A 25,961-nucleotide genomic window follows, 5' to 3' on the forward strand; every position below is an offset into this window, starting at 1 on the left:
GCCAACGTACAACTGAACATTTAACTGAAAGTTTAAGAGCTCCTCAAAACTTAGCTCTTGAAAACGAAGAGAAAACAAGATACAAAGAGAGAGGGGGAAAGAGCAAGCAAGTGAAAAGGGATTAAAGAAAGGAGGAGGATAAAAATGGAGCGAGAAGAGAGTGAAAAATGAAGAGAGGCATAGAGAAGAAAAGTGAGAAATGGGGAATGAAAGAAAGAGGCAGACAGTGGAGGAGAGGGGGGTGAGAAGAATGGAAAGCTCTTCAGACTGAGTGGAGGTGAAGTAAATCTCTTTCTCTGTCTCAGGCTCCTGTGGCATCAAGGGGCTGTCCTCACAAACACACACACACACACACACACACACACACACACACACACAACAAACAGAGAGGACTTTTCTTTTGTGGCTGGTCCCCACAAAGATCTGCATATTTTATATGATTAAATGTTTTCTCTAATTTACCGTGCTAAGTTAGCTGTAGGTATAGCATAACATTAATTAGATGCCTTAATATTTAGATCCATAGAAGGTCCTTACAAAGATAGTAAGACAATTCTGCATGCATGTTTTTGTGTGTCTTCCTGTCTGTCAATAACAGGGACTTCAACTTGTTTGTGAAAGTGTGCAGATGTGGTAAAGGGCAAAGGAAACAGATTTTTGGAGTAAATAAGGATGTAGCAAGTCTCTCCATTACTGCATGTGTTTGCCTGGAGCTCATTTGATGACGTCATCTTGTAATTCCTCTTTATAATGTTATAATTTGATTACTAGGTTGCTTGCGGTTTGTCAAATCTTTCAGCCTCTATACACGGCAGAAATACATCACCGAGCAATATGCAATTATTTTGAATGTAGCTGGTTAAAGCAAGCTTTGCTAGCAATGAGCTCCACTTTGTAGATGGGAGTGAACTGTGAATGCCATTCTTTTATCTTACTGATTTCACATTTACTACCATTAATATTTTAACTGTTGATGCTTTTGTAATGACAAACAGGTTCACACCAACAGGTTTCTTAAGGTGTGATCACTATAGAGCAGTTCTTTTACTGCGGAAAAGTGTGAACCAGTCCAGAGACAAAGCAGGTACCTACATCGTTACTAAGAAAAAGAGCTAAGAGATTCTTAAAGTCATCAAATCCAGATGTATTTTGGGGTGTGAGGGTGTGGGTGGGCTTGTAAGGGTGTGTGTGTGAAAGGGGAGTGACCCAGAATACTGCTTATGCTGGCTAGATCCTTGGACAAAAAAAGCCCTAAAGCTACTGTTACCGCTTCAGAAAGAAAGAAAATGAAGTGAGAGAGAGAGTTTTTGAGAGATTATTCTTAATACAATGCAGTGTGTTGTGTTTCTAAAAAAAAAAGAAAAAAAAAAAAAAAAAAGGATTTTAGGAAAAGCCTGGCTAATGATAGAAGCCTTTTGTGTTGTAATTGTGTTGTCTTACAAAAGCATCTTGAGCTTATTAAAGTTCAAACTGGAATAATGAGAAACAAGCGAGATGGCACACATAGTCCAACGTGTTGCTTTGCTCTGGAGGAGTGGCATCCTCGGCTGAACAGATCCAACCATATGTGCGTTTGCACATCTGTTGGTCATGTAATGTAACTGATGATAAGGGCAACAAAACCAATTGCAAAAAGGGAGCGAACTTCCTCCCTGTGGCAGGACTCCGGACGAACCAATGAGAGCAGCTCTAGAGGGGGGCTTAGCAAACACAGCATGGCGGACCCCCTCTTTAAACAACCCGGAGAGAAAGAGATGGAGAGAATGAGGCAGTGTGACCCCTCTTATCTGTCATCAGCTGGAGGAAATGGCCTCTTCAGCCTCTTCCTCTCCCCCTGCTGATACTTATTCTGGATGAGTGACATCCAGGCAGAGGCACTTCAGACCTCATCATCAATCAGCTCTTAATCAGACTGAAATCTTGCAATGTAAATGAACACCACTACAGGGGCAAGGGTAGAGGCTGTGTTAGTCTATTTCTTGGTTTGTTGTAGACAAGTAGTCAGTCATTTCCTAATCTTATAATCTTAGGATCCTTGATCACAATATGGTTATTGTGAACATCCGTTTGACAAAGGACTGTTTGACTTTACTGGTTACTTTACACTGGACCAGTGCACTGGAATGATTTCAAATCCCATTCTACTCTATAAGTTTATTTTTTGGGTTTGGTCCTCTTAATATTTCTTCCTCAAGTCCTTTGCCCTTGACGTTTTCTTAAGGATATACATCTAAATCTGGATTTTTGTAAAGCTTTTCACGGTACTAAAACATATCTATTGGTTACCAATTTAATACAAATGGAGGCAACTGAATGAGCTTTGATATGACTCCTTAGCTTGGAACCAAAAATGACCTAATGGTACCTAATTATATAGTTATTATATTTATCATCATTTACTCATTCGTTGGGGGCACGGTGGCTTAGTGGTTAGCAGGTTCGCCTCACACCTCCAGGGTCGGGGTTCGATTCCCGCCTCCACCTTGTGTGTGTTGAGTTTGCATGTTCTCCCCGTGCCTCGGGGGTTTCCTCCGGGTATTCCGGTTTCCTCCCCCGGTCCAAAGACATGCATGGTAGGTTGATTGGCATCTCTGGAAAAATTGTCCCTAGTGTGTGATTGCGTGAGTGAATGAGAGTGTGTGTGTGCCCTGCGATGGGTTGGCACTCCGTCCAGGGTGTATCCTGCCTTGATGCCCGATGATGCCTGAGATAGGCACAGGCTCCCCGTGACCCGAGGTAGTTCGGATGAGTGAGTACTCATTCGTTTATTCATCTGCAGTAACTGCTTCACAGAGGCTATTCCTGGGAACACTGGGAATATACCCTGGACCGGACATCAGTCCTTTGGTTCACAACATGCACACAACTCATTCAAACCAAGGCGACATTTACAGTAGAAGTCATCAAAGACTGTCAGTCATTCGCAAACTCAAAGGACTTAATGTCGCTCCTCGTTTACTATTACTACTTTATCAAAGCATTATTCAGTCAATTTTACTGTATTGTTCAACTTGTTTTTTCGGCATGCTTTCTGTTAAAAATATGGTCAAACTCACAAAGGTGTCCAATATTGCTGCAAAAGTCATAGGTCTTCCAACACCTAACCTTATAGAACTCAATAACACAGCTATCGGACGCTTTGCCATTTCAATAGAACGGGATTCCACACATCCACTAAATGAGCACCTAGCCCCACTGCCCTCAGGGTGCAGGTACAGGGCTCTGAGGTGCAGGAAGGCCCGCTTTGGAAGAAGCCTGATTCCCTCAGTCATTAAGTATCTTAACAACAGACATCGCTGAGTGTTATTCTGAATGTTTCTTGACATGTGTGTATTATGACTGTTTATGTTTATGTTGCGTGTGTTGAACAAGTGCAGTGTTGTGGAAAGGAATTTCCCCTTTGGGGACAATAAAGTAAAGTAGTAGTAAGTAGTAGTAGGTAGTCCAAAAACTTGTATGTTTCAGGAGGTGAGGAAACCAGAGAATTAACAGGTAACCCACACAACCATGAACCTCAGAGCTCTGAGGCAGCATCACTGCCTGCTGGATAAACTGAGAGTACATTTGTTCTATATTTGTCACTGCCATAGCATTATCATTGCCTTGTGTTACACTTACTCACTCTCACTCATTTTCTACCGCTTATCTGAACTACCCCGGGTCACGGGGAGCCTGTGCCTATCTCAGGCGTCATCGGGCATCAAGGCAGGATACACCCTGGACGGAGTGCCAACGCATCGCAGGGCACACCCATGTGTTACAACTAATATAAAAACAGCTGAATGTATGAAATAAAATGTTAATACAATCATTTTGTGGAACAAACAGTGGCTTTATTGTGTGCCATAATCGTATTGCTGTAATTTGGCGTATTACTCTCATCTCTGAATTTGGTGGAAAATAAGATGAATTTAAAACCCTTAATGACAAGCTGCTGCAGAGGTTAGGGTTGCCACCTCATAGCTCCAGGGTTTTTTGCTCGATCCTGAGCTCGGATTATCCATCTTCTGTGAAGATTTGCATATTCTTTGGTCTGTGTGAGTTTCTTCCAAGTTATCTGGATTATTTCAATCAACCAAAAACGTGGCAGTAGATATTTATCTTAGATTGCCTCTAGGCATGAATGAATATTTGGATGTGTGTAGCCAGGGTGTATCCAGGATGTATTCCAGTATTGCACTAAGTAATATTCTTCAGATCCACTATCACCCTACTCAAGATAAATTAGGTCCTAATGTTCAGCACAGAATTCCATGCCGACTTGCAAGAATCTTGTGAATCTTCAGACTCTTGTTAAGATCGTATGGTAGTACCATGCGTCCAGCCCGACTCCGGTTTTGTGTCTGACAAAGGGCTTTACAGTCTAGAAAGAGACAGTAGAAGGGCTTCACACTCTGGGCAGTGCTAATGAGGACCTTCATACAATAGGCTTAATAACACTGAAGTGCCAGCCCACCCAACTGCCTATTCAGGTGCTAATTGAGAAGAGACAGAGAAGTAATAAAGGAAGGTCCTTTAGCACCCCCAATGAGTCCAGTTGTAAGATGACTTGTAAAGCCTTGGGTTTGTGCACACTTTTTCTCAGTGGACTATAAGGTAAGTTTTGCAAGAAAAAGCAACTGATTGAGAACACATGTAAATCTATTACATTGCATATATTTGCTTCTTCCAGTCACGTTTACTGATAGCTCCTTTTGAGACTTCAGTAGAATCAGAAGTATTTGTATCTCAAACAAAGGGACTGGTGGGGTAGTAAACAGGGAGTAGTAGTAGGTGAAAGTTCACATTTTGTTGTCTGTCCAAATAAAATAGCAGGAAGTTTCAACAGAAGAGGATTTTACATTTTACAATGCTTCATGCTCTGGAGACTGGTGGTACAATCAGCTGTACTAGAAGAAATGGCAAAATTCTTAAACCCGAACTTGTCCAGGTGTTGCGAAGAGACAGAGTTTGTATCCAGACCTTGTGCATTCTATAGTATATGTACGATATCAAGGTACAACTTGATCATGTACTTCAAATCTCTGTGATGGCTCTGATCTCTATGAGGGCATCTCAATTAGGGTTCAGAAAGTTGTGAGTTTAATTCCTAGAACTGCTGGTTCATTTTTTCAAATCAGCTAAATTGCATAATGTCTTTGATAAGTGCCAAATACATGCCATTTGTTTGTTTGTTTGTTCGTTCATTCATTCATTCATCTTCAGAAAATGCCATACACATATTCATACATGTGGCAATATACAACCAATCAAAATACGCCTATGTTTTTTAGAATCTGGAGTAAACAAAAAAACACAGAGGAAACCCATGTGGTCATAGGGACATGCAAAACTCCACACAAGCCGAAACCTGAGCTCAGGATCAAACGGGGGAGCCTGGAGTCGTGAGACAGCAACACTATCCACTGCACTACCGTGCCACCCTTGGACGTTTTAGTTAAGGATTTTCAAAAGTAGAGCATTCCACAACTGTACAGCCATAGCATTGGGCCACCTTATGGAACTTTTTCACCCTATGCAAATGTTGACTTCTTCACACTGCTAGCCTGTGTTAATACAGCACCGAAAATGTTCCTCAACAGAGTGTACAACTTTCACACAAGTCTATCCTGTGTAACACAGCCTGAACTCAAACCCTGCTCCCACCGGTCATTTTGAAACGATGCCAGATGAAACTGTGCCACTGTAAACAGTGTCTCCTCCAAACAGTTTCCATATTCAAAAGAACAACGGACTAAGCATGCAAATTACACCTCGCCTTTCCCAGAAGAGAGAGAACAAAAGTCTTTAAATAAGAACAGTGTGGAGTGAGACCTGTTAGAGTGGTGAAAAGAGATTGAGACAGAGACAAAGCGTAGACAGGAACTACTCTGGATTCCACACACTCATTCGGCTCTCTGGAATCTATGTCATTACACATGCTTGGCTGAGGAGGTTTGGACACAAGCACTAGACTGTGTTTATGCGTGCGTATATGTGTCCTTGCCTGGTTGTTTTGTTTTATAATGGTGCAAACCTCATAACTTTGCTAAATATACAGCAGTAACTGCTCGCATGTTCTGCCTGATTACATCCCGATGTCTTTTTTCCTTCATGCTTGTTTCTCTTCTAAAACAACTTTGCGTGCTTGATCCATCTTTATCCCTCACCAATGTTTAAAACCCAAACCCTGTTGCGGTAAACATTTCCAACAAACCTGTGTCCCGAGTACTTGTTGGCGATCTTACTCTTAATAATCTTTCACCTCTGACCTCATCAAGGGAGCCAAAATAGTCCTTCATAGAGTAACCTAATTGAGACAGGTTTGTATAGCGCCAGACAGCTTAAATATTTACTAGTCTATAATTTATGCCACTCAAAATGACAGACAATAACAAAGAATTTATTATTAAGTATCTTTAAATAAATTAAAAAAATAAAGGTCTATGTGCTTCAGAGGGTTCCTCTGGCATCTTTAAATTTTTAGTAGGCGTATGGGTGTGTGAGCGCTGTGTTGGACTGGCACCCCATCCAGGGTGTCCCACGTTTTCTGCCCCCAGTCCTGTGGGATAGATTTCAAGTTCCCCATGACTCTGTGTAGGACAAGCAGTTCAGAAAATGGATGGACAAACGGATAGAGGTCATATTTATTAGCTGTTTATTGATACAGATACATGTTGTAGAACAAGACTGTTCCTTTTAGTATTTATATGATAACAGTCCTTCCCTTTTTTCCCTCCCTATCAAGGTTATTAAGACCAGGAAAAAGCAGCTTATCATCTTACCCAGAAACAATAAAAGGCTGAAAGCTTTCCAATTTACAGTTTTTTTTAAAACTTACAGCTTTAATTCAGACTGTTACTGTACAACACACAAACACTGGAGACTCCTTCCAGAAAGGCAAATTAAATGTCTCGATTATTTCAGAAAGAGTGTAAGTTTCTGACCTGATTTGAGAACTCGAGTACTGTGGTACTAAATACCTTAATATAAGGATTAAAAGGTTATTTGTGTAAATGAATTAATTCCTGTGTTATGTGAGAATCCTTCTGCCTCTAACCTTCGCTGGCACTTTAGATTTATGTCAGGTGTAAAAGTAGATGGTCACTGACTTATTTATCACTGTTTACTACATTTTATTGCACTTCAATGTCTTTCCAGATGTTGCGTTGCCTGAACTATGCGCTTCAGGAGGTATTCTCGATTTGAGTGTCGTATAAATGGCACATATTTTTTGTAGTGGTATTTAAGAAGCTCTTGTACTTATCTTCCATTGGTTAGTTCATTAGGTACACACACATGTCTCTTTGCTACACTCGCTGTCTGTTTAATTAGGTACTTCTACCATTCGTAGATGCATTAGTAGATAATATGTATACATAAATCTACTGGATGTTCCAGACGTGTAGATTCACTTTGTCTTTTCTATGTGGTTAAACTTTTTGAATTGTCTTTTATCAAATGTGATCAGATACCTATCTGAATTAACTCTTCTAATACTTCCTTCTCTCTCTCTATCTCTCTCTCTCTTTCTCACTCACTGAAGCCACACCCCTCAACCTGTGGTTGGCTCCTGCTGGTGTGTGTGTGTGTTTTTTTTTGTGTGTGTGTGTGTGTGTGTGAGTGTGACAAGGGAGTTTAGATCTCTCGCTCTCTGTTTTCATTCTAGAGAGAGAGAGAGAGAGAGAGAGAGAGAGGGGCAGGGGGAAGGAGAGAGAAAGAGAAGGCAAGAGAGTAGAAGAAACAGTGGGAAAGAGAGAGAGAGAAAGGCAAGGTGGGAGGGAGGGAGAGAAGGAGAGAGACAGAGTGGAGGTGAACTCATGAAGCTCCCCGGCATGCAGCTCAGCTTCAGTGGCCGCTCCACCGCCATCTCTCCGGACTAGTGAGCAGGAATTTTCCTTTGTTTAGTGAATTATGAGGACGCTTTCCTTTGCCACGTGGGACTGTTGTAGTGTGTGTGTGTGTGTGTGTGTGTGTGTGTGTGAGAGAGAGAGAGAGAGAGAGAGAGAGAGAGTGTCTGATGGCAATATTCATTTTGATTCTGCTGTTGTGTTTGTTGTTTTGTTTAGTTTAGTAGTTTACTTTAAAATACTTAACTGCAACAGGTTGCATTTACATCACAATACTGTATGTTGAGTAGTGATTAATGAGCAAAGATGTGTGTGTGCTGACACTAAGTACTGAAAGCGAACACTGTATATTAATCATGAATGACTGTATAATGTGTGATAAATACTGAGTACTTAATATTTTTGAATGGCAAGTAATAAAGACAGACTATCAAGTACTGAATACTGTGTAATGCATATTAAGCATAAATTGCTGAATGCCAAGCACCGAATATGGACCTTTGTGTACTGAATACAGAGTATTGCATATTAGGCATGAATTACTGAATGATGATTACAAAATACTCGGGATAAGGGCGTCTGCCAAATGCCATAAATGTAAATGCGGACTACTGAGTACTAAATACTGACTACTGCATCCTGGGACAAACTGAATACGGAGTTCTAACTACTGTACATTAAGTACTGAATTGTGACTATATTCAGTATGAATTGCTGAACAAATTATTTGAAACTGGAGAATGCTGAATGCTTAAAATTCAGTACTCAATACTACATTCTTAATTCTGCATATTGAGTAAGTGGTACTAAATCTGAATTTTGTGTAAGTGGTCAGTTTGACAGCTTATCCATGTGTTTTGGATAAGAAAATGTCTTATATTCATGAATTTCCTTTGCTCAAATGAACAACTAAGTTATTTGCCACTGATGATGTTATGAGTGTTGACAAGTGTCAGCACTTTAATAACTACTGTTTTTTTCCTCGCTATAACTTTCCCAAGTAACTTATTGCTTAAAGGTTAGCATCACTTTGTTTGTATTCATTAACCTCTATGTTAACATCAGTGTGTTTTAATTTTCTCCTTCTTCGTTGTTCAGTTCTTTCATTTATTTTTTATAAATGTTAAATATAAAATCTCTGGACACCCAGGGTTTCTGTGTGTGCTTTGCTGTACTTTTTATTCCCCCCGATTTTACATCCTCATGAAAATCTCCTCAGGTACTGTGACATTTGTTTTGCCATGTGCAAGTTTCGATTGGTTCTAGCTTCTCTGTTATTCATTCCCCCTATTGTTTAGCTTTGTTCCTCTCAGCCCATTGTAGGGAAACTTCGAAAGTTTTTCGCTGATATTCACTGTGGATCCTGATACATTTGGAAAGGTTATTCAAGCTGTTTGTAGTCTGAGAGATGGTGATTGGTGCAGAACTAATTAACCCTCCGTACAAAACAAACCAGACAGGGCAGTGTGGCTGGAACTTGCCGGATCTTTAATAACGCTCTTTAACAAAGCAGCCCCCTCCCCCGTTTCCTGCGCAATGGACTCCCCCGTCATGCTTTCACTGGATTTGACTTTAGGGCATGGCATTAATCCTGTCTCCTGAGTGTGGGGGGGGGGGAGGAAGGTGTGTTTTCCTGTGCGTCAATATAGCACTGAGTTTGACCACCTGTCTACTCTGTCGTTGTGGAGTTAATTAATGGTCTGATTCATTATGATGTTATTGAGTAATGTCTGGTTTGGTTGATGGTAATCTGATAGGATGAATAGAGATCTTTTATTTTTTTTTAATTTTTTTTTTAAAGAAGAATAGTGCTATGTCTTGTTTGGTTAGATGTTTCAAAATCCCTTGAGCTAACATTCGCTACTATTATGTCACAAAAATCACGCTGGTAATTTCTTTGCCTGTTTATCCTGTCAACTAACCTACGTAGGTACGGGTTAGTCGGATGTTTCAGGAAATTCCCTCATTTGAGAACTGTGTTCGAGGCTTGAAAAGACTTCAAACAGAGTTTAATATATACTCTCATCTCTGTGTTTTTGAATGCATACTTGAGGCTCGGCTGTTCTTGGGCAGAGCGGCGAGAGTTTATTGGCCATATTAGAAAGGGAGACAGACAGGAGACGGACAGGAAATAAAAAAGGGTGAATTCTTCAAATGTGTGGAAAAGAAAGAAAAAACTCTATGACCCACCTTTGGCATCACCAACACCCACACCTTCCTCTCTCCCCTCTTTCTTTTTACTGTGTATTGAAAAGACAGGTATTGTTTTTGGTCTAGAATTCTCCAGACCAGAAAATGACTCAGGCTTCTGTTTGAAAAGTACCCTTTTTCTGAAAGTGTCTAAATGTATTGCAGTCATCATTCTCCAGTGATTTTTTTTTTTTTCCCTCGAATACACTCTTAATGTATGATTTTCCTGATCCAAATCTTATTTCCCGCTCACTGCTTTTGTTTGGGAATGTAACACCTGACAGCAACCATCGTGATGGTCGATGGACCCAAAACAAACTTGCAGGCAAAGAGAAAGAACGATAGAAAGAAAGAAATGGCCCCGATGGAGACAGCATTTCACACAACAAAAATAAGAAAGCCAGCCAGACGTGCTATTCTGTTGTTGGCTAAGCGTAGAATTTTCCTTGACAGGCATCAGCCAAGGGCACTTTCTTCAAGACATAATAAAAAATATTCATGATGGAGTTGGGAAATTCACTACAGGCATGTTAGGATGTACTTCTTTTGAAAGTGCTAATGTGTGAATAAGAACCCTTGTGGCACCTCGCTCTTAGGTTATGACTAAAAGGCCGGTTTGTTTGCTAATCCTTGGCACTTATTAGCTCGAAGTTTCAACACATTGTGCTTGAATAGCTCTGACTAATGGAGGGGATTAGCAGCTAGCCCAGCTGTTGATGTAAGCTAGCATTGTTATATGTTTAGCCGCTTCAGTGGACACATAACCAGTGTGTTCTTTAAGTTAGCATGTGTAGCTACAAATTCACACCTCTTTCTGGCTCTCACTGAGGTGCTGAGTCTTTGTACAGTATATGGAGAAGCTTTACTACTGTGCCAACAAGAAATGAGTTCTTCAAGAAAACTTTTGACTTTTGATGAATTTTGATATAACAGGAAATTACATTGGATCAGGTTTGGAAACATCTGTAATACTTGATCTCGTCCATTGCATGTCTTCTATACAGGCTGTAATATATCAGGACTTTAAGACATGCTAATGCGAACGATTCTTTTCTATCTCCATCTGTCAATGTGAATATAAGCTTTCATATGGAACCGAAACAGCACCTGTCCTGTTTGACAGGGGCTGTGGACTATGCTGAACATTTTTTACTGGAGCCTGACAGGCTGGGTCTTGTAAAACAGGCTGTGAAGATGATGCGTTAGGTTAAATGAATGGTTTTACAAGGATAAAGATGGGTGTAATGTCACAAGTATGTAGAAATGCAAGTAGCAGTTTCTCTTGAGAAGAATGCAGAAGTAATGTCTTTTGTATCTGGTTAATTCTGTGCTTGTTTTTCTTCTTATTTTTATTTTGCAATAAAACGAACATTTCAGTCATGTTTGCGTTTATAAAATGCTCATGACATTGTAATGTGTTATTTTTTTCATATTAACAGAGCAAGTATTCAGTATTGTACAGTCCCTCCAGGAATTTTCTTTTATACTCCTACCAGTGAAAACACATATTTAATTACTTTCTATGATATATTTTATCATGATTGATGCACGTGAATCGAATGGTGTTTTGGCTAAATGAGTGTTATGATATTATACAACACATCTTTTTTTTTATACACTTTTAACAACACTGCTTTTATTAATTTCTGCTTTTCTTTTTCTCTTAAAGCTGGGACGACAGCAGTTCAGTCAGCAGTGGGATCAGCGACGCTCTAGACACAGATGAACTCAACACCAGCTCGTCTCTCAGCTCCTACGTCAACACTCCATCTGCTCCACGCAGGGACATCGAAGAGCAGGTGAGTGATGGACGGACCTGAGTAAGACACCTTGACCAATCAGTCTAAAAAGCTTGACTGGTTCTTCTAGACCTAGACCTGGATCTGATACTCAAAGTCCACCAGCTGGTCCACATTTTATACACACACCTGTGCTAGATAACCCTCACCTGTGTTGGACTGGCTGTGAATTACAGAGGCCTAAATAAAAAGCTGGAAATCTGTCAAAAAATACTTACTTCAGCATTTCAAGTGAAGACCAAATATGGGATTTGATTTGCATCAAAAGCATCACAGTATTTAGGACGTAATTATGGTGTCTAGCTAGCTTTTTTGTTAATAGCTCACTGTTGCTGACCTGGCATAAAACCAGATTTCCTCTGTTCCCATGCACAACCTCTTTATACACACCCATCTGGTACATATAATACATGTAATACAGCAAAGGAAATAACACGGTACAGACATCACATCATGCTGGCTCAATTGTCTAAACCCGAACGTACATGAATTGTAATAGGAAACAGACGGCTGTCGTTGTCACTTACAGTTCATAAAGTACTGACTGAAAGAAAACAAAAGATTTGGACCATTGCAAATCCTGCTTCTGGACAATTTAACTCCAAGTTCAATTACCAAACGAGGTCACTCCAAACCTCAGTAGGCAGGCTAACAGCAGAGGTACTTCCTGATTACCAAACCAAAGTGGAGACGACTGTAAACAAAGACAGATTTTATTACAAGTCACATTTAATTTTTTGTTCAATTTTTTTTTTTTTTACAGTTTTCCATTCAGAATAGTCAGTGTACCAGCACACTAGTTAAGTTCTCTCCTAAGACACGGCAGCCCACACTGTGGTATGGTTCCAGGCTGACATGTGGTTCCTTCAGAGCATGAAAAGCAAAAGTTAGAACACAACACTATGCAATAGTACAGAACTGCTCAACAGGCTTGGAGGAGAATGCTAATCAATCTATTGTTTATACGTAAGTATAGATACATATTCTGTATGCATGCTAGAAAGAGGAATTCCACTTGTTGTCTGGACTCAAACTCACAGTAGGGAAAACCTGGAAAAATCCAGCTTGGTCTGACTGATTTCCAGCTGGACTGGTCAAATTGGAAAATTAATAGAGATCATTAGTAACTGGATAATTAGTAAAGATCATTCTAAATGATCTTTACTAATACAGCTTAATAGATTTTATAGTTGAAAAAGAATAAAAAAGAAATACATAAAAAACCACAAAACATAAAAAGAAATAGCTCGACAGTAAGGCAGTTAGAAAATCTAAATATTTAGGCAAGCTGAAAAATTACTTACCAGTTGGCAGGGATGGTCGACCAGTACGACCAGCTCGACCTGTGTTTTGGCAGCTGTTAGCTGATCTGACCACGCAGACCCGTTAGACCCTAGCTCCACCATGTTTTCCTTTTTAGGTCATTTTTCACAGCATTTTTGGATACCTAGTTCACATTTTTGTTTTTGTCCTGAGTTCACCTGGAGTACACCAACTAGTGATATGTGTTGTTTGCAAATTAGATTTCTCTTGGAGCCAGCCCTTTTGGGTGTACCACGAGAGCCAACTCTTAGCCGTGTGTATGACTTTCAGCTGGTTGGTTGAGGCAGCATGACAGGAAAGATAAAGATATACTGTTTTTAATCAGAATACTAGGTGTGTTGATTAGTTTGCAGTGGACTGCTGCAAACTGTTAACTGGAAATTCATTCTCTTAATCTATTTCATGGAGCGATGTCAATAAAAAACTATGACTGGTCACAATATTGTATACTTGTCAGATGAAGCCAATGATACAAAATTGTCTGATATTATTAGTGAGCTGAGCTAAATTACCTGACTCACTTTAAAGAGCCAAAATTCCCTTCACCTACAGAAGGCAAGTAAACCACAAATCTGGACTCTTTGGTTCGGTTTCATTTCTCTAAGGAGTCCTAATGGAATCAGGTGTGGTCTCAGCTTCCATTTGTCTATTGCTGGTTTTACTTATCTCAGACTGGTCGTCAATAGAAACTTGATTTGGGTTTAGGGACAGGATACGCATTATAATCGTTTAACTGTTCTCACTTTAATCTGATAATTTAATCAAGATTCTCTCTGTTATTGTATACAGTACAAACCTGGCTTTGAGCTACTGAGAGGTGCTCTGGTGGAGGTTTGGCTGTTGGTGCTACTTATTAGATCAATCGTTGGTAGGCTCTTATCAGCAACTGTGTCTGGTACATGTGCTGACATTGTTAGCGTGACTCATCTGACTAGCTTACCTGCTTCCGTTATGAAGTCTGGGCAGGTCGGTGTATGTGGACTGTTTTGATAGTTAAATATTTACAAATCCACATGTTTATAGGATGACTAGCTATAGCGAAATAGCTAAATACAGCCAGTGGTATCAATTATGTTGTCTACAAATGCTCTACTCTGAACTTCTGTCCTTAATGCAATGTATTTGTTAACATATAGTCATTACTGTAACACACCTTTTCCATTCAGAAAGAATACAGACACCCCCATGTTTAGACTTCCCTGGCATTGTAGTTTCAGATGTTGCTCTGACTGCCATTATATCTCAAACACCTGCAAACCTAAATGCAAGCCAAAAATCTTTCGCCTTTCACCTCCATATTTCTCTCTACTCATATTTCACCCTTTCTCTCATCTTCTTCCATTTTCTTTCTTATTCTCTCTCTCTTTCTTTCTCTTTCTCAGTTCTCTTGCATTCCCTCATTCCTTCCCCCTGAGCGAGAGTTCGAATTTATTATATGAGTGTTGAGATAACAGTGTTTTGGATTTGGCCTGATAACAACTGGAGGCCATTAAAATTCTTTCCTTGGCAATGATGTTTTATGAGTATTTTCAGTAGCAGTTGAACAATGACCCGCTCTAAGGAAGGAGTGATGTAATCTTGGACATGTCTAAAGAAGTGCTGAGATTTAGCAGCAATGATTATTTGATGAGCCATGTAAGGGGCCTGGGAGCTCCTACTTTGCACCACATCACCTAAACCTGCAATGGCATTCGATCATGTTGATGCAAGACACAAATTAGTCATAGGTGCTAATATACGGCTTGAAACGCTGCTCTTGTGACTCATTTCTAACATGCTGATGGAAGTAATCACATCCTCACCTCTAGCAAATAGCTTTAAGCTGTTGTTCTGTTGGTTTTAATGGATGAGAGATTTCTGTAAAATAGTTCAGCTAAGGAAAATGATCTTTGGAAATTCTCATTTATTTTTCTTTCCTGATCAGCTCCAGACAGACGCAGAGAAGCGTTCTGCCATTGGATGCAACTCGATCTGGAACGACGACCTCAGGCGCCCAGACGGCTGCTCGGACCCAGGCATTGAGATGGAGACCAGCTCAAAGTGGTGCAACCCATCTGATTTTTCAGATGAATCAGAGCGCAGTTTGACCGTGCGCAAAACACATGGCATATCTCAAACAGGTTCTTGGAGGCGGGGCATGGGTGCCCAGTTGGGCATTACCTGTCCAAGAACTAAGACTTCAAATGCAACAAACTGCAGTCCACTGAAAATCCATAGTAATGGTAGGTATATCAAACAAACAAGTCTTTATATGAGGTATAACCTAGCAGACAAGAGCTATATTTGTTTATAACCATATAATCTGATGCTGTAATCCTTACATTGCTTAATGTGTGGCAGTTGCAGCTTGCATATTATAGACTTGTCAGCATCAGTGAAGTGTGAGACCCTTAGGTTCAGGCATGTTCCAACTTTGGTCATGCTACTGTGATCTGTTAAAGGGGAAGCACAGCTCATAGTCTGAGATGTTTATCTCCTTGCAGGCAAAACAGACGACGCCAAAGTGTCCGAGAAAAGTCGTTTCTCACCACAGATACCTACATATGAAAGCAAAAAGCTGCCCTCAGGCTCCAGCTCCCACACACCCACCAACACATTTGGCTTCAAGAAAACCTCCAATGCAGCAACAATAACTGCCAGTGGTGCGGTCATAACAAGCGGCTCTGCCACTCTGGGGAAGATTCCTAAGTCCATAGGCTTTGGATCATCTCATCTAGTGGGTAAGCAAACTAGTGTTGATGATGGGTACCTTCCACCAAGTACTCGAACCACCCTTCAATACCGGAGTCTGCCTCGGCCTAGTCGCTCCAACAGCAGCATGAGCACTACTCGTGTTACCAGTCGCTCCATTGATGCTAGCTCCATTAGCAAAGGCACAGCCACTCTACCCAACCCGAAGAGACGTAGCCTGGCCAGGTCTAGTGCCAACCAAACAGACAGAGAGAAGGGAGTGTTCTCAGACCCGGAGAGCCTTGCTTCAGGACCACTAAATAAGGCCAGTGGTGGTGCTCAGTGCCAGTCAGGTAGACAGACAGGAGGGAAGAGCTCAGGTACATCATCTCCTACCTTGCGCAGGTGAGACATTTCATTTCAAATATGCTTCTCATATTGAACTTGCAGTTAATATCAACTCTAATAATCTTTAATACCTTAAAATGACAACGATACTGAAAAACAGGTTCCTCAAGGTTTCCTTTGATGGTTAGGGTTCCAGATTCCAAAGCACTCACTTCCTTTCAATCTCTGAAAGGAAAACACTATGTTTTAGGGTTCGGTTACAAAGCGATTGACAATCCAAAGAAGCCCTTGGGGTCCTAGATTTAACCTTTTCTTATTTAACATCACCTTTAAAAAGCTGTTTTGGCTCAAAGCCTTGAAAAACATCCTGAGATCACTGTCTGTGGTTTAGAAGATAGTATTCCCAACTACTTTACCCTACCAGATGATTCTTAGACTAGACATATCAATCTCAGTCAAATGAACCAGAATGGTAAAAACTTTTACGGTTATTACCCATATACCATGTTTAGACAATTTGAAACAAACCCTAGTGTTTTTTTCTCTGTGGTGCTATTCTTTAGACAGGTGACACAGAGGTATAGGTATATTTGGTATATAGGCACGTTTCTTTTGGATTTCAGACTGATAGACGTGAAAAGCACCTGTAGAGAGCTGGATATTTTTGGTGTGCTTTGATTGGCATGTGTTTAGCCACTGGTAGAAGGGGCTGTGATTGAAGGCGAGAGCGGGAGTCCAATATTTGCTTAAGCTTTGACTGATTACTTTGTGTATCAGTGGTGAACCAGAAACACGATAGGCTGATGTTATCAACTAGGCGACTCATGAAGTAATGAGAAAAAGGGGTCGTTTTTTTTTTTTTTACTTATCTGGCCATGTTGTCTTTCTTATCTTATGTTTTACTTTGAAAGCCACTGGCCTTGTGTACAGCCTGCATATAAAGAGCCAGAGAGACCTCTGGACTGTGTGTATTCCCTATAATACCAACTATAATTCCTTTACCTATTGCACCTTTGCCCGTTTAAGTGATGAAGATGTCTAATTTGAATACTTAGTGGTTTAGATACAGTTTTAATGTTCTGTTAAGTTCTAAGATATTCACTAAGCTGGCACATCTTAATATCCCCCAATACTTTCTTTTCTTCTGTTTGATCACAAGACTCTGTGTGGGTAAACCAGGCACCAAACCGACCCCCATCACCACCTGTGACAACATGAAGACCTCCACAATTATCTCCAACCCACAGACAACTTTCATTCAAACCTGTACGCTGGAGACACCACCACTTAATAACGGAAGCACACATGGTCTCCTGCATGGGGAAAGTCTACCAGTTATGCAAAACTCAAAAAGCAATAACAGCATGAAGGTGTCTCTGTGCAAAGAGGAGATGCTTTCGGCATGCCGGGCCGGCCAGTCAGACAGGTGAGAATTAGGATCGATAGATTTTAAATGTGTTTTGAAGGTAGTTAAAAAACAACCAAAAAATCCCATCAAATTGCTGCAAAAGCAAAGCACAGTGTAGGGATATAACACAATAGCACTGTATGTATATTTATCTCTTTAACCCTCCAAATATCATATATGTGTCTGTATTGATATCTCTGACTTATGTACCTCTGAAAGTTTCTCAACCTCGGGTACATCATTTGAGTTCATAATTAATCTCAACTAGAGATATGCTAGTCATTTAACCAGCGATAATCAAATGTTCTAATTTACTTGGTTTTCAGAAATACTACCAAACTAGTAGCCTAATTTAAACTACCATGACCCTGACCAGGCAAGAATACTGAGGAAGAATGAAATCTGTGAATGTAATTCTCAACCAAATACCTTGTGAACTTTTCTGACACAGAAAACAGTATTATGCTTCATATTTGTATCTAAGTATCTCTTTAGGATAAATGATTTGGAATAATGTATGCATATTGGGTTACTTCCCTAGTACAGGGCATGTTTCAGGTCCTGGTTATAGTAGAATATTGGCTAGAGATTTTAGGTTGGTGGTCTGTTTCTCAGCCCAACACAGACCCTCTCATACCAGCACCACACACACTTCAATATCAGTTGCACTGCTGTGCTTAGAATAGACCTGTGGTGGTTCCTTGTCCACTGATGGACAGGGTTCATCTATATATAGTGGTACCTGAAAGACAGGAATGCTGTTCTTCCATGTCTTAGCCCTCATGGTTATTTGCACAGTTTACTTTTAATTTTTGGTCTTCATAAGCCACGTAATGGACCCCTATGTCATATCATCTCTGTCATGTTTCAGGTAAACCTCTTTATTCTGTCTTTGTTTGGTCTTGGCTATACATGACGCTGCATATTCTACACTAATGATCCATTCAGGTGTTGGCAAAATGAAAATACAACTTATCTTATGATCTTTTATCCACTTTTCCTGTATTGATTATCTTCTTTCATCTTTTTTTACTTGACATTCTTTTCTTCCTTGTTGTGTCTACCCTTACCCCATGCACCCGATAGCCCTTTTTCTTCTCCTGCTGTTAGTCCTAAATTCAGCCGTAACACCTTGCCACGGAGGCAGGACAGGTAAAGGTGTTTGTGTGTGAGTTACACCGGTTTGCTGCTCTAAATGTCGCTTGTGTTTTATGTGTAAACTAAAAAACGGTGCGACTGGAATGTCTGGCTTTCTTGTTTATGAAGTAAACAGAAATGTGTGTTGTAGTGAAAATGATTAAAAAGCCTGCTCACATGCTCGTGCATGCTGTGGAACATTGTTCTGGTTTGATTGTGCCGCTGTCCTGGAAGCTACAGTTTGCATTTTTGTTTTAGATTATTTGAATATACGTGTGTGTGTGTGTGTGTGTGTGTGTGTGTGTGTGTATGTGTGAAAAGACTTCTCTGTACTGTACCTCTCCAATCAGTGTGTTATTTCATTAGGTACGCTCACCTGGCACAAGGTCGTGGAACAGAAGACGCTCGTGATTGGCTGAACTATCATCCGAATGGTGGAATTCAGGACTCAACAGTCTCCTCTCACTTTTCACCTGCATCCACCCTCAGCTCACCTTCTGCAACACGCTTCACCAACATCGGTAGACATACCAAATTTACACACATTTAGAGAACTTTTATTATAATATTAATATTAATAAATATCTTGTTAAAAATGTATATACCATCAAACATTTTCATTTTGCTTCATAGAGCACTTGTACAGAATTTGATTAAAGGAGCGGTTTGTTATTTTTGTTATTCTCAAATTTCCTGCAAGGTGAACTTAAGTTTAAGCAATAAAAACATTAAACAAGCCTTTTTTACCTACAACTGACCTTACTTTCTCTGCTGGAACTTTGTATGACTCGTGAGATGCCTTTACAGGGTCGATCGGTTGTTCTGGCTACATACCGAGCTCATGTTAGGGCAAAAATATGTAAATGAAAGCCTGCAACAAAAAAGCAAAACAAAATCAATTTCAAGAATGCTTTTAGGGTTTTGGGACCAGATTTCTGTTTAATAAACTAATGGATCTAGCAGGAACCATGCAAAAGTGCTGTTAAAGTCATAGACCACCCAATTGTTTTTTTTTTTTTAATGGTCATTGTTAATTATTTGATGGTAAACAAAAGTAATTGGGAAAATGTAATTAAGTAATTAATTCCTTAACGTTAACAGCCATGCACTTATTTAAGCAGATCAATAAAGTTTAAAAATTAGAAATAAAATATGTACACATTCCATGCCATTTTGTTTGAAGAGCTTATTGTGAATTATGAATAATTGTAGTAACAATAATGAATAATAATTATGGGGATAGGGTCAATAGAGAAATGTATTAATATTGACCTGGACAGTATGTACATATGATATCCTAAACACAAGGTGAATTGTTTTCAATTATGTCACTTTTCAGCTCTACATTAATGAAAAATAATAAAATCTTCTTTATTCGTGTTGGATCTTTGAAACTTCATCAGATGTTTCTACTCAAGATATTTAGGATGTGTAATGCTGAAAGGGAACAGAAATAGAGTCATCAACATACTTGATACAGAACCTCACTTCTTGGAATGATCTCTGACTCCTATGATCATCCTGTGCTTTCAGGCAGTCCCACCAATACTGCGCAGATAAACCTGGCAACCATGCGGCCCTCTGGCAACCATTCTAATCAGGATGGGTCACATGAGCAGCACACAGAGTCTCGTCTACGCAATGCCACAATCACTCTGGTGGAGAAAAACCGCACCATGAGCAGCTCTGGGTCTTACCGTGAGGCGCTGGAGGAAGGTCAGACCTCTACCTTTATCCTACATAGTTCATGTCTAAGGTTACTCCTTTATCTAGAAATTTGACTAGACACATTCATGACACATTCAGTTCATTTACATGTGTTAGTTTATAAAAGAGTACAATTTACATAGCATGTGTCACTGTGCAACTATTGAATGTAATAATAATAATAATAATGCATATTATTATATAACATAAGTATCATATTATATTATATTATATTATATTATATTATATTATATTATATTATATTATATTATATTATATTATATATGCAAACCTTAAATATTTTTTTCAGATGTTTTGATGTTTTAATTAGAATATTTTAAGTATATTTTAAAAATAAAAGTTTAATTTATTTTAATTATTATTTTAATAATTTTAATAAGTTTTAATTAATAAAGATCTAAGGGTAGTTGTAGCTTGTTATTTCTAAACGAAGTTTCAAAAAAGTATAAATTTTTCAAAGGGTACAATTTTTGCTAAGCATGGATATTTAAGTATGAATATTGGAGCTCTTTCTCAGATTGAAAAGTTTTAAAAGAAAAATTAGTAACTAGTGTTAAATGGAGCAAATGTTAAAACATTAATAATGGCTAAACAAGACGACCTGTGCTCCAAAACTCTTGTTATTTGTAGTTGTGTTAATGTTTGCTAAAACATTAACGTATGCCAGTGTAAACTCAGCTGAGATTAAATAGAGGGAAGGATTTTTGACTGATGAGATAACCGAATATCCAGAGAAAACAATGAATTCCTAAGCACTGATAACAATGCAGGCTTATTTTTATTGGCTTTTTATAGCGCAGACAAAAATCTGCATGTTTAATGTTGTATTAAGTGCAGTGTAGTCCTGATTATAATGGATGTTTACATTCAGTCTTTGCCCATAGATTATCAACCTCAGACAAGGTTTTTTTTTTTCCCCTGCACTGACCCTGTTTAGCTTTAGCAGTGACAATTACAAAGATTTACAAATGTCACCTAAATATTTAATGTCATATTAGTTCAAGTTAGCTAGCGAGCTAGTGATAATTAGGAGTGTTTAGGAATACCATTTGAAATCCTCTATGAAATCCTTTCAAATTAGCTCGCTCATGTTAGCCAGCTATTATGCAGATCGTAACAGTGATGTACAAATTCTCTCAGAAATTCCCCCAAAATAGCTATCTGGGAAAATTAGCAGCAAAATCTTTGAATATGACTTAAATACACTCTAAAATGTTGCTGAATTGGCTCACATTATCTAACTGAATATAAATAACAATGAATAATACAAATCTTTATGAATATGACCTGAATAATTAATGCAAAATATGCTGAACAATTAGCTTTTTATAAGCAGCTAGCTGGCTTTCACCATGAGATTGTGTTAGCTATTGTTATGAATATTTATACATATAACTTTAAAATCCTTACCTCACTTTTTTTGAGGTAAATCCTTACCTCAAATTTGTGACGATGACTTAAAGATCCTATCAGAAATTAGCAGTGAAGCAGCGGGATTAGCAGTGAAGTCTATGATTATGATTTAAGCACTGTGAGAAATCCTGTCAGTTCAGCTCACATTAGCTGTAGCTGTCTAGCAGAAACAGTAAGCTCATGCTAGAGTGAAGCGATAAAAACATTTTTAAATATAAAACTTCTCAGAAATACTCACCTTAGTTAGCTGGCTAGGCTTATAAGTAAAGATTATGCAATAATGACTTAACAAACCTCTTACAGTCTTTTCTAGTTACATCACATTAGTTGTCTGGTAGCATTAGCAGTGAAGTTTATAAATATTTATAAGAATGATTTTGAGAAATCCTGTCAGGGTATCAGACTGTACGTTAGCTAAAATAAGTAGGAAAGTCTTAAAAGAGACGCTGTTGCGTGATTCAGTCCTCCGTAGCCGAGAGCCTGATGGCGGGTTCGAGGTTTCCGTGAGGTTGTGCAGATGCAGATGGATTAGCTCCTTTCCAGCTATTCACCTCGCTGTCATTTTCTCTAATGGCCGAACAAATCCTGTAACCCGACTACACAACGAACTACACTCTCACTATAATGCCTATTTATTTTTACTGATTGGAACTCTCGACTTGGCCTGCACGCAACCTGATAATAAACAGATCTGATTTCAGTTTGTTATTTTCTCATAGGTTTTAGTTCGTATTCTGATTTCAGAGAGTTGCCAAAACCACAACCTTATCCCCGTGTGTTTAGTTACTTTTAATGAATGAAACACCAGGCTTGGAAAAAAAAAACAGGCTGGTCAGTTTGTGAAGTTTAAAGCTGTATCATGACTCTGCACTCTCCTGTTGCTGTGTCTCGCCATGCTGAATGAGCTCTTTTGTTCTTTTCTCATTTATACAAATGAAAGTGTGCTTTCTAATCGGCTTGTTAATCTGTGTAGTCGTCCCTGAAGAGGGGGTTTATTTCAGTCACTGGTTGATGATGTAATTTAGTCTGCTTAACCGGTTAATTGGGAAGTTTCCTTTAGAGGGCCATATGATATCCATTTTCATGATGATGTAAAGACCCCCAACATACACAACACTCTCTAGATCATTAGTAAGATGGAATTTTAATGCACTGTCCTTTTTCCAGCTAGCAGCTGACTAAGCACTGACGTACATCATCACGAGCCAGCATGTGGTAGCCTCTATTTAAGCTCCCTCATGCTTATAGAATTTGTCATGAGAACAATGTTATCAGGCATTTGTTCTTGATTTTTTTTACTTCATTTACTTTTGCTTTCTTTGTCTTTCAGTGCATGGCTCTTCTCTGTCTCTGGTGTCCAACACGTCTTCTGTCTACTCCACGGTGAGTCAGCTTCTGTTACAGTAAATCATGCCCTAGATAAATGATCATAGATGTGTTGTGTATAAAAAGTACATTTTGTGCAGCTGATAACAGAACATATCTTTAGTAATCTATCACTTGTTACAATGGAAGGGTTTTGTAGGCATGACTTTAAGAGAAACAGTGAAGCATGCAGTTAGTTATGTTTGTTTAGATTATGGGGTCTTGAAAAAGTTCAGCTAATGTTAAAAATAAAAATAAAAAAAATACAAAAAATAAATAAAATGTTTAATTGATAATAATTTAGTAAATTAATTCTAGTCAAATTTTAATTGATACATACATAGCAAATAAAGACTTTTTTTTTTTTATATGTCAGACGTTCTGGTCTGTAGTTATTGAATAAAGCTCTGGTCTATAGATTAGGTCTATAGCTCTCGTCTATAGATCTGGTCAATAGCTTATGTCCATAACTCTTTAAATCTCGGGTCTATAAATCTGGTCTATAGCTCAGGTCAATAGCTCATGTCTATAACTCTTAAAACTCTGGTCTATAAATCTGCTCTATAGCTCATGTCTATAGTTGTGGTCAATAGCTCATGTCTATAACTCTTTATAAATCTGGTCTGTAGTTCTTGTCTATAGTTCAGGTCTATAGTTCTAGTCTATAGCTCAGGTCTATAGTTCTACTCTATAGTTATAGCTCTCATCTATAGTTCTGGTCTACAGCTCCGGTATATAGTTCTGGTTTATAGCTCTTGTCTGTAGGAAAATATGCTTGTGACTGTTCATTTACTGACCATACTTCTCCACTAAGCAAGAAATAAAAAAAATAATAATAGATAGCCAATATCTCAGATGTGTAAGCTCTGTCTATTTTTTGTACTGATTTATCCACACAAGCACGATTTGTGTATAAATCAGAGTATACCTGCATATATACCTATAATATTTTGTCCAAAAGTTTCCATATACTGTATAGGGGAAAATACCAATTTTTTGCAAAATGTTAATTTATTTACAAAACATCCTTTACTTTAGTGACTGGATCTTATAGCTGTCGCAAAGTTGCGATGGAAATGCAATAACACCGTTTGCTAAGGAAAAAAAAAACCCAGGCCCGTCTGTTTGAGAATCGTCTATCAGGATATTAGCCAAAGTACAAAACTAATAAACAATAAACTAATGAACCCGAATCTGTACTTCGAACATGACCTTACCTGATCTTTATTTAGGATAAGTGGAAAATGTGTAGAAATAAATAAATCATTCAAGTGCATATTTTTTCTGAAAGACCTTTCATCAGGTTCAGTCTTACAGGGTTGCAGCTCACCTCTCATAATGTAATAAAAGTGGTTTCTTCTGTCTTGTTTGTTTGTACATGTCTCCAGGGTGAAATCTAATCCACTTAATTTCCCATTGAGGCTACACAATGAGATCATATAATAAAGAGTTATTCTACTATTTCATTAAGTAGGCCCAGTGGGTAGAAATTCAACTCTTTAAATAATCAGTGTCTTGTTTTTTTTTTTTCTTTTCAAGCCTGAAGAGAAGTCTCAGTCAGAGGTGAGATCAATTACCCTTTTTTCATTATTATTATTACTATTATTATTATTATTATTATTATTATTTTTTTTTTTACATTATTTATTTAATGACTGCTGTTAACATTAAGTGTTAATGTGTCATACTTCCATTTATGTAGCTCTGTTCTATTATCTCCCTCTTTATAGTTTTTATATTAACACTGTTTATAAAGACAGGATCAGTTATTGAAGCTGGAGCAAGTACAAGCCTCTAATCCTGACCCTGTAATAAATCAAAGCTGAAGTAGTGTTTTTATTTATTTATTTACTTATAATAGGTTAAGAATCTGTTTGTAGATCAAATTTAATTATTTTTATCTTTATAGTAACAGACTTAACTTCGTTTAGAAATAACAAGCTAACAACTACCCTTAGATCTTTATTAAGTAAAACCTATTAAAATTCTTAAAATAATAATTAAAATAAATTAAACTTTTATTTTTTAACTATAACAGCTCAGACGCTTTTGATTAATTGTCTTTATACCACAGTGCAGATGAATCTTTTTGAATGATTCACAAATTTGATTCCACAAAAATGCTTAAGCTTCGGGTTTCTTTTAAACATCACTAGAAACATTTTAGTATTTTATTTATATCCGACTGATTGTTATTTATGTTGTTGTTTGTTCAGATCCGAAAGCTTAGGAGAGAGCTGGAGGCATCTCAGGAGAAAGTGTCAACGCTCACCACACAGCTAAACGCCAACGTGAGTAAACACACACACTGAAATATATGGATAAGAGTTTGCAGAAATCTCCTAAAATTGTATCATCGTCTGATTGATTTTCTGTTTTTTTTTTTATCATCTGTTTTTTTTTTTTGGTAAACATTCAGTTTTTCTCCAATATTTGTGAGAATATACCTGTGTGCACCTCTGAGTTCCTGCAGTGTAATCAAGTCTAATCCATCAACACGTGCTACACACTGTTAATTTGTAAAAATAAAAAAAATAAAAAATTAAATATTAATCAACCTACACTATCGGAGCCATTATACCACAATATGACGGTGTGGTTTATAACTTGTCAGGATCAGGACTCAGACACAAGGACAAAACAGTATTTTTCTGGAAAAACAGTACTTTCCTGCCTCATGTTTTTCACCCTTGTGTTATTGTAAATGTTGAAATGCGTCTTATCACCCAGGGCAAGAAGAGAAAGTACACA

At 38.4% G+C, this 25,961-nt stretch overlaps 1 protein-coding gene across 3 annotated transcripts in view; it reads left to right on the top strand.

Annotated features, from left to right (window-relative positions):
* Positions 1 to 25,961, top strand: part of nav2b (neuron navigator 2b) — a 121,796-nt gene that overhangs the window by 78,093 nt on the left and 17,742 nt on the right. For all 3 annotated transcript variants that reach the window (XM_060885849.1, XM_060885847.1, XM_060885848.1), the window contains exons 12-20: positions 11,689 to 11,818; positions 15,066 to 15,363; positions 15,625 to 16,216; positions 17,319 to 17,585; positions 19,071 to 19,225; positions 20,238 to 20,420; positions 23,176 to 23,228; positions 24,750 to 24,773; positions 25,427 to 25,501. In XM_060885849.1, the coding sequence (XP_060741832.1) occupies positions 11,689 to 11,818; positions 15,066 to 15,363; positions 15,625 to 16,216; positions 17,319 to 17,585; positions 19,071 to 19,225; positions 20,238 to 20,420; positions 23,176 to 23,228; positions 24,750 to 24,773; positions 25,427 to 25,501 (1,777 nt within the window). The remainder of the gene's footprint in view (positions 1 to 11,688; positions 11,819 to 15,065; positions 15,364 to 15,624; positions 16,217 to 17,318; positions 17,586 to 19,070; positions 19,226 to 20,237; positions 20,421 to 23,175; positions 23,229 to 24,749; positions 24,774 to 25,426; positions 25,502 to 25,961) is intronic.

The sequence above is a fragment of the Tachysurus vachellii genome, chromosome 13, assembly GCF_030014155.1.
Source record: "Tachysurus vachellii isolate PV-2020 chromosome 13, HZAU_Pvac_v1, whole genome shotgun sequence".
Taxonomy (NCBI): Eukaryota; Metazoa; Chordata; class Actinopteri; order Siluriformes; family Bagridae; genus Tachysurus; species Tachysurus vachellii.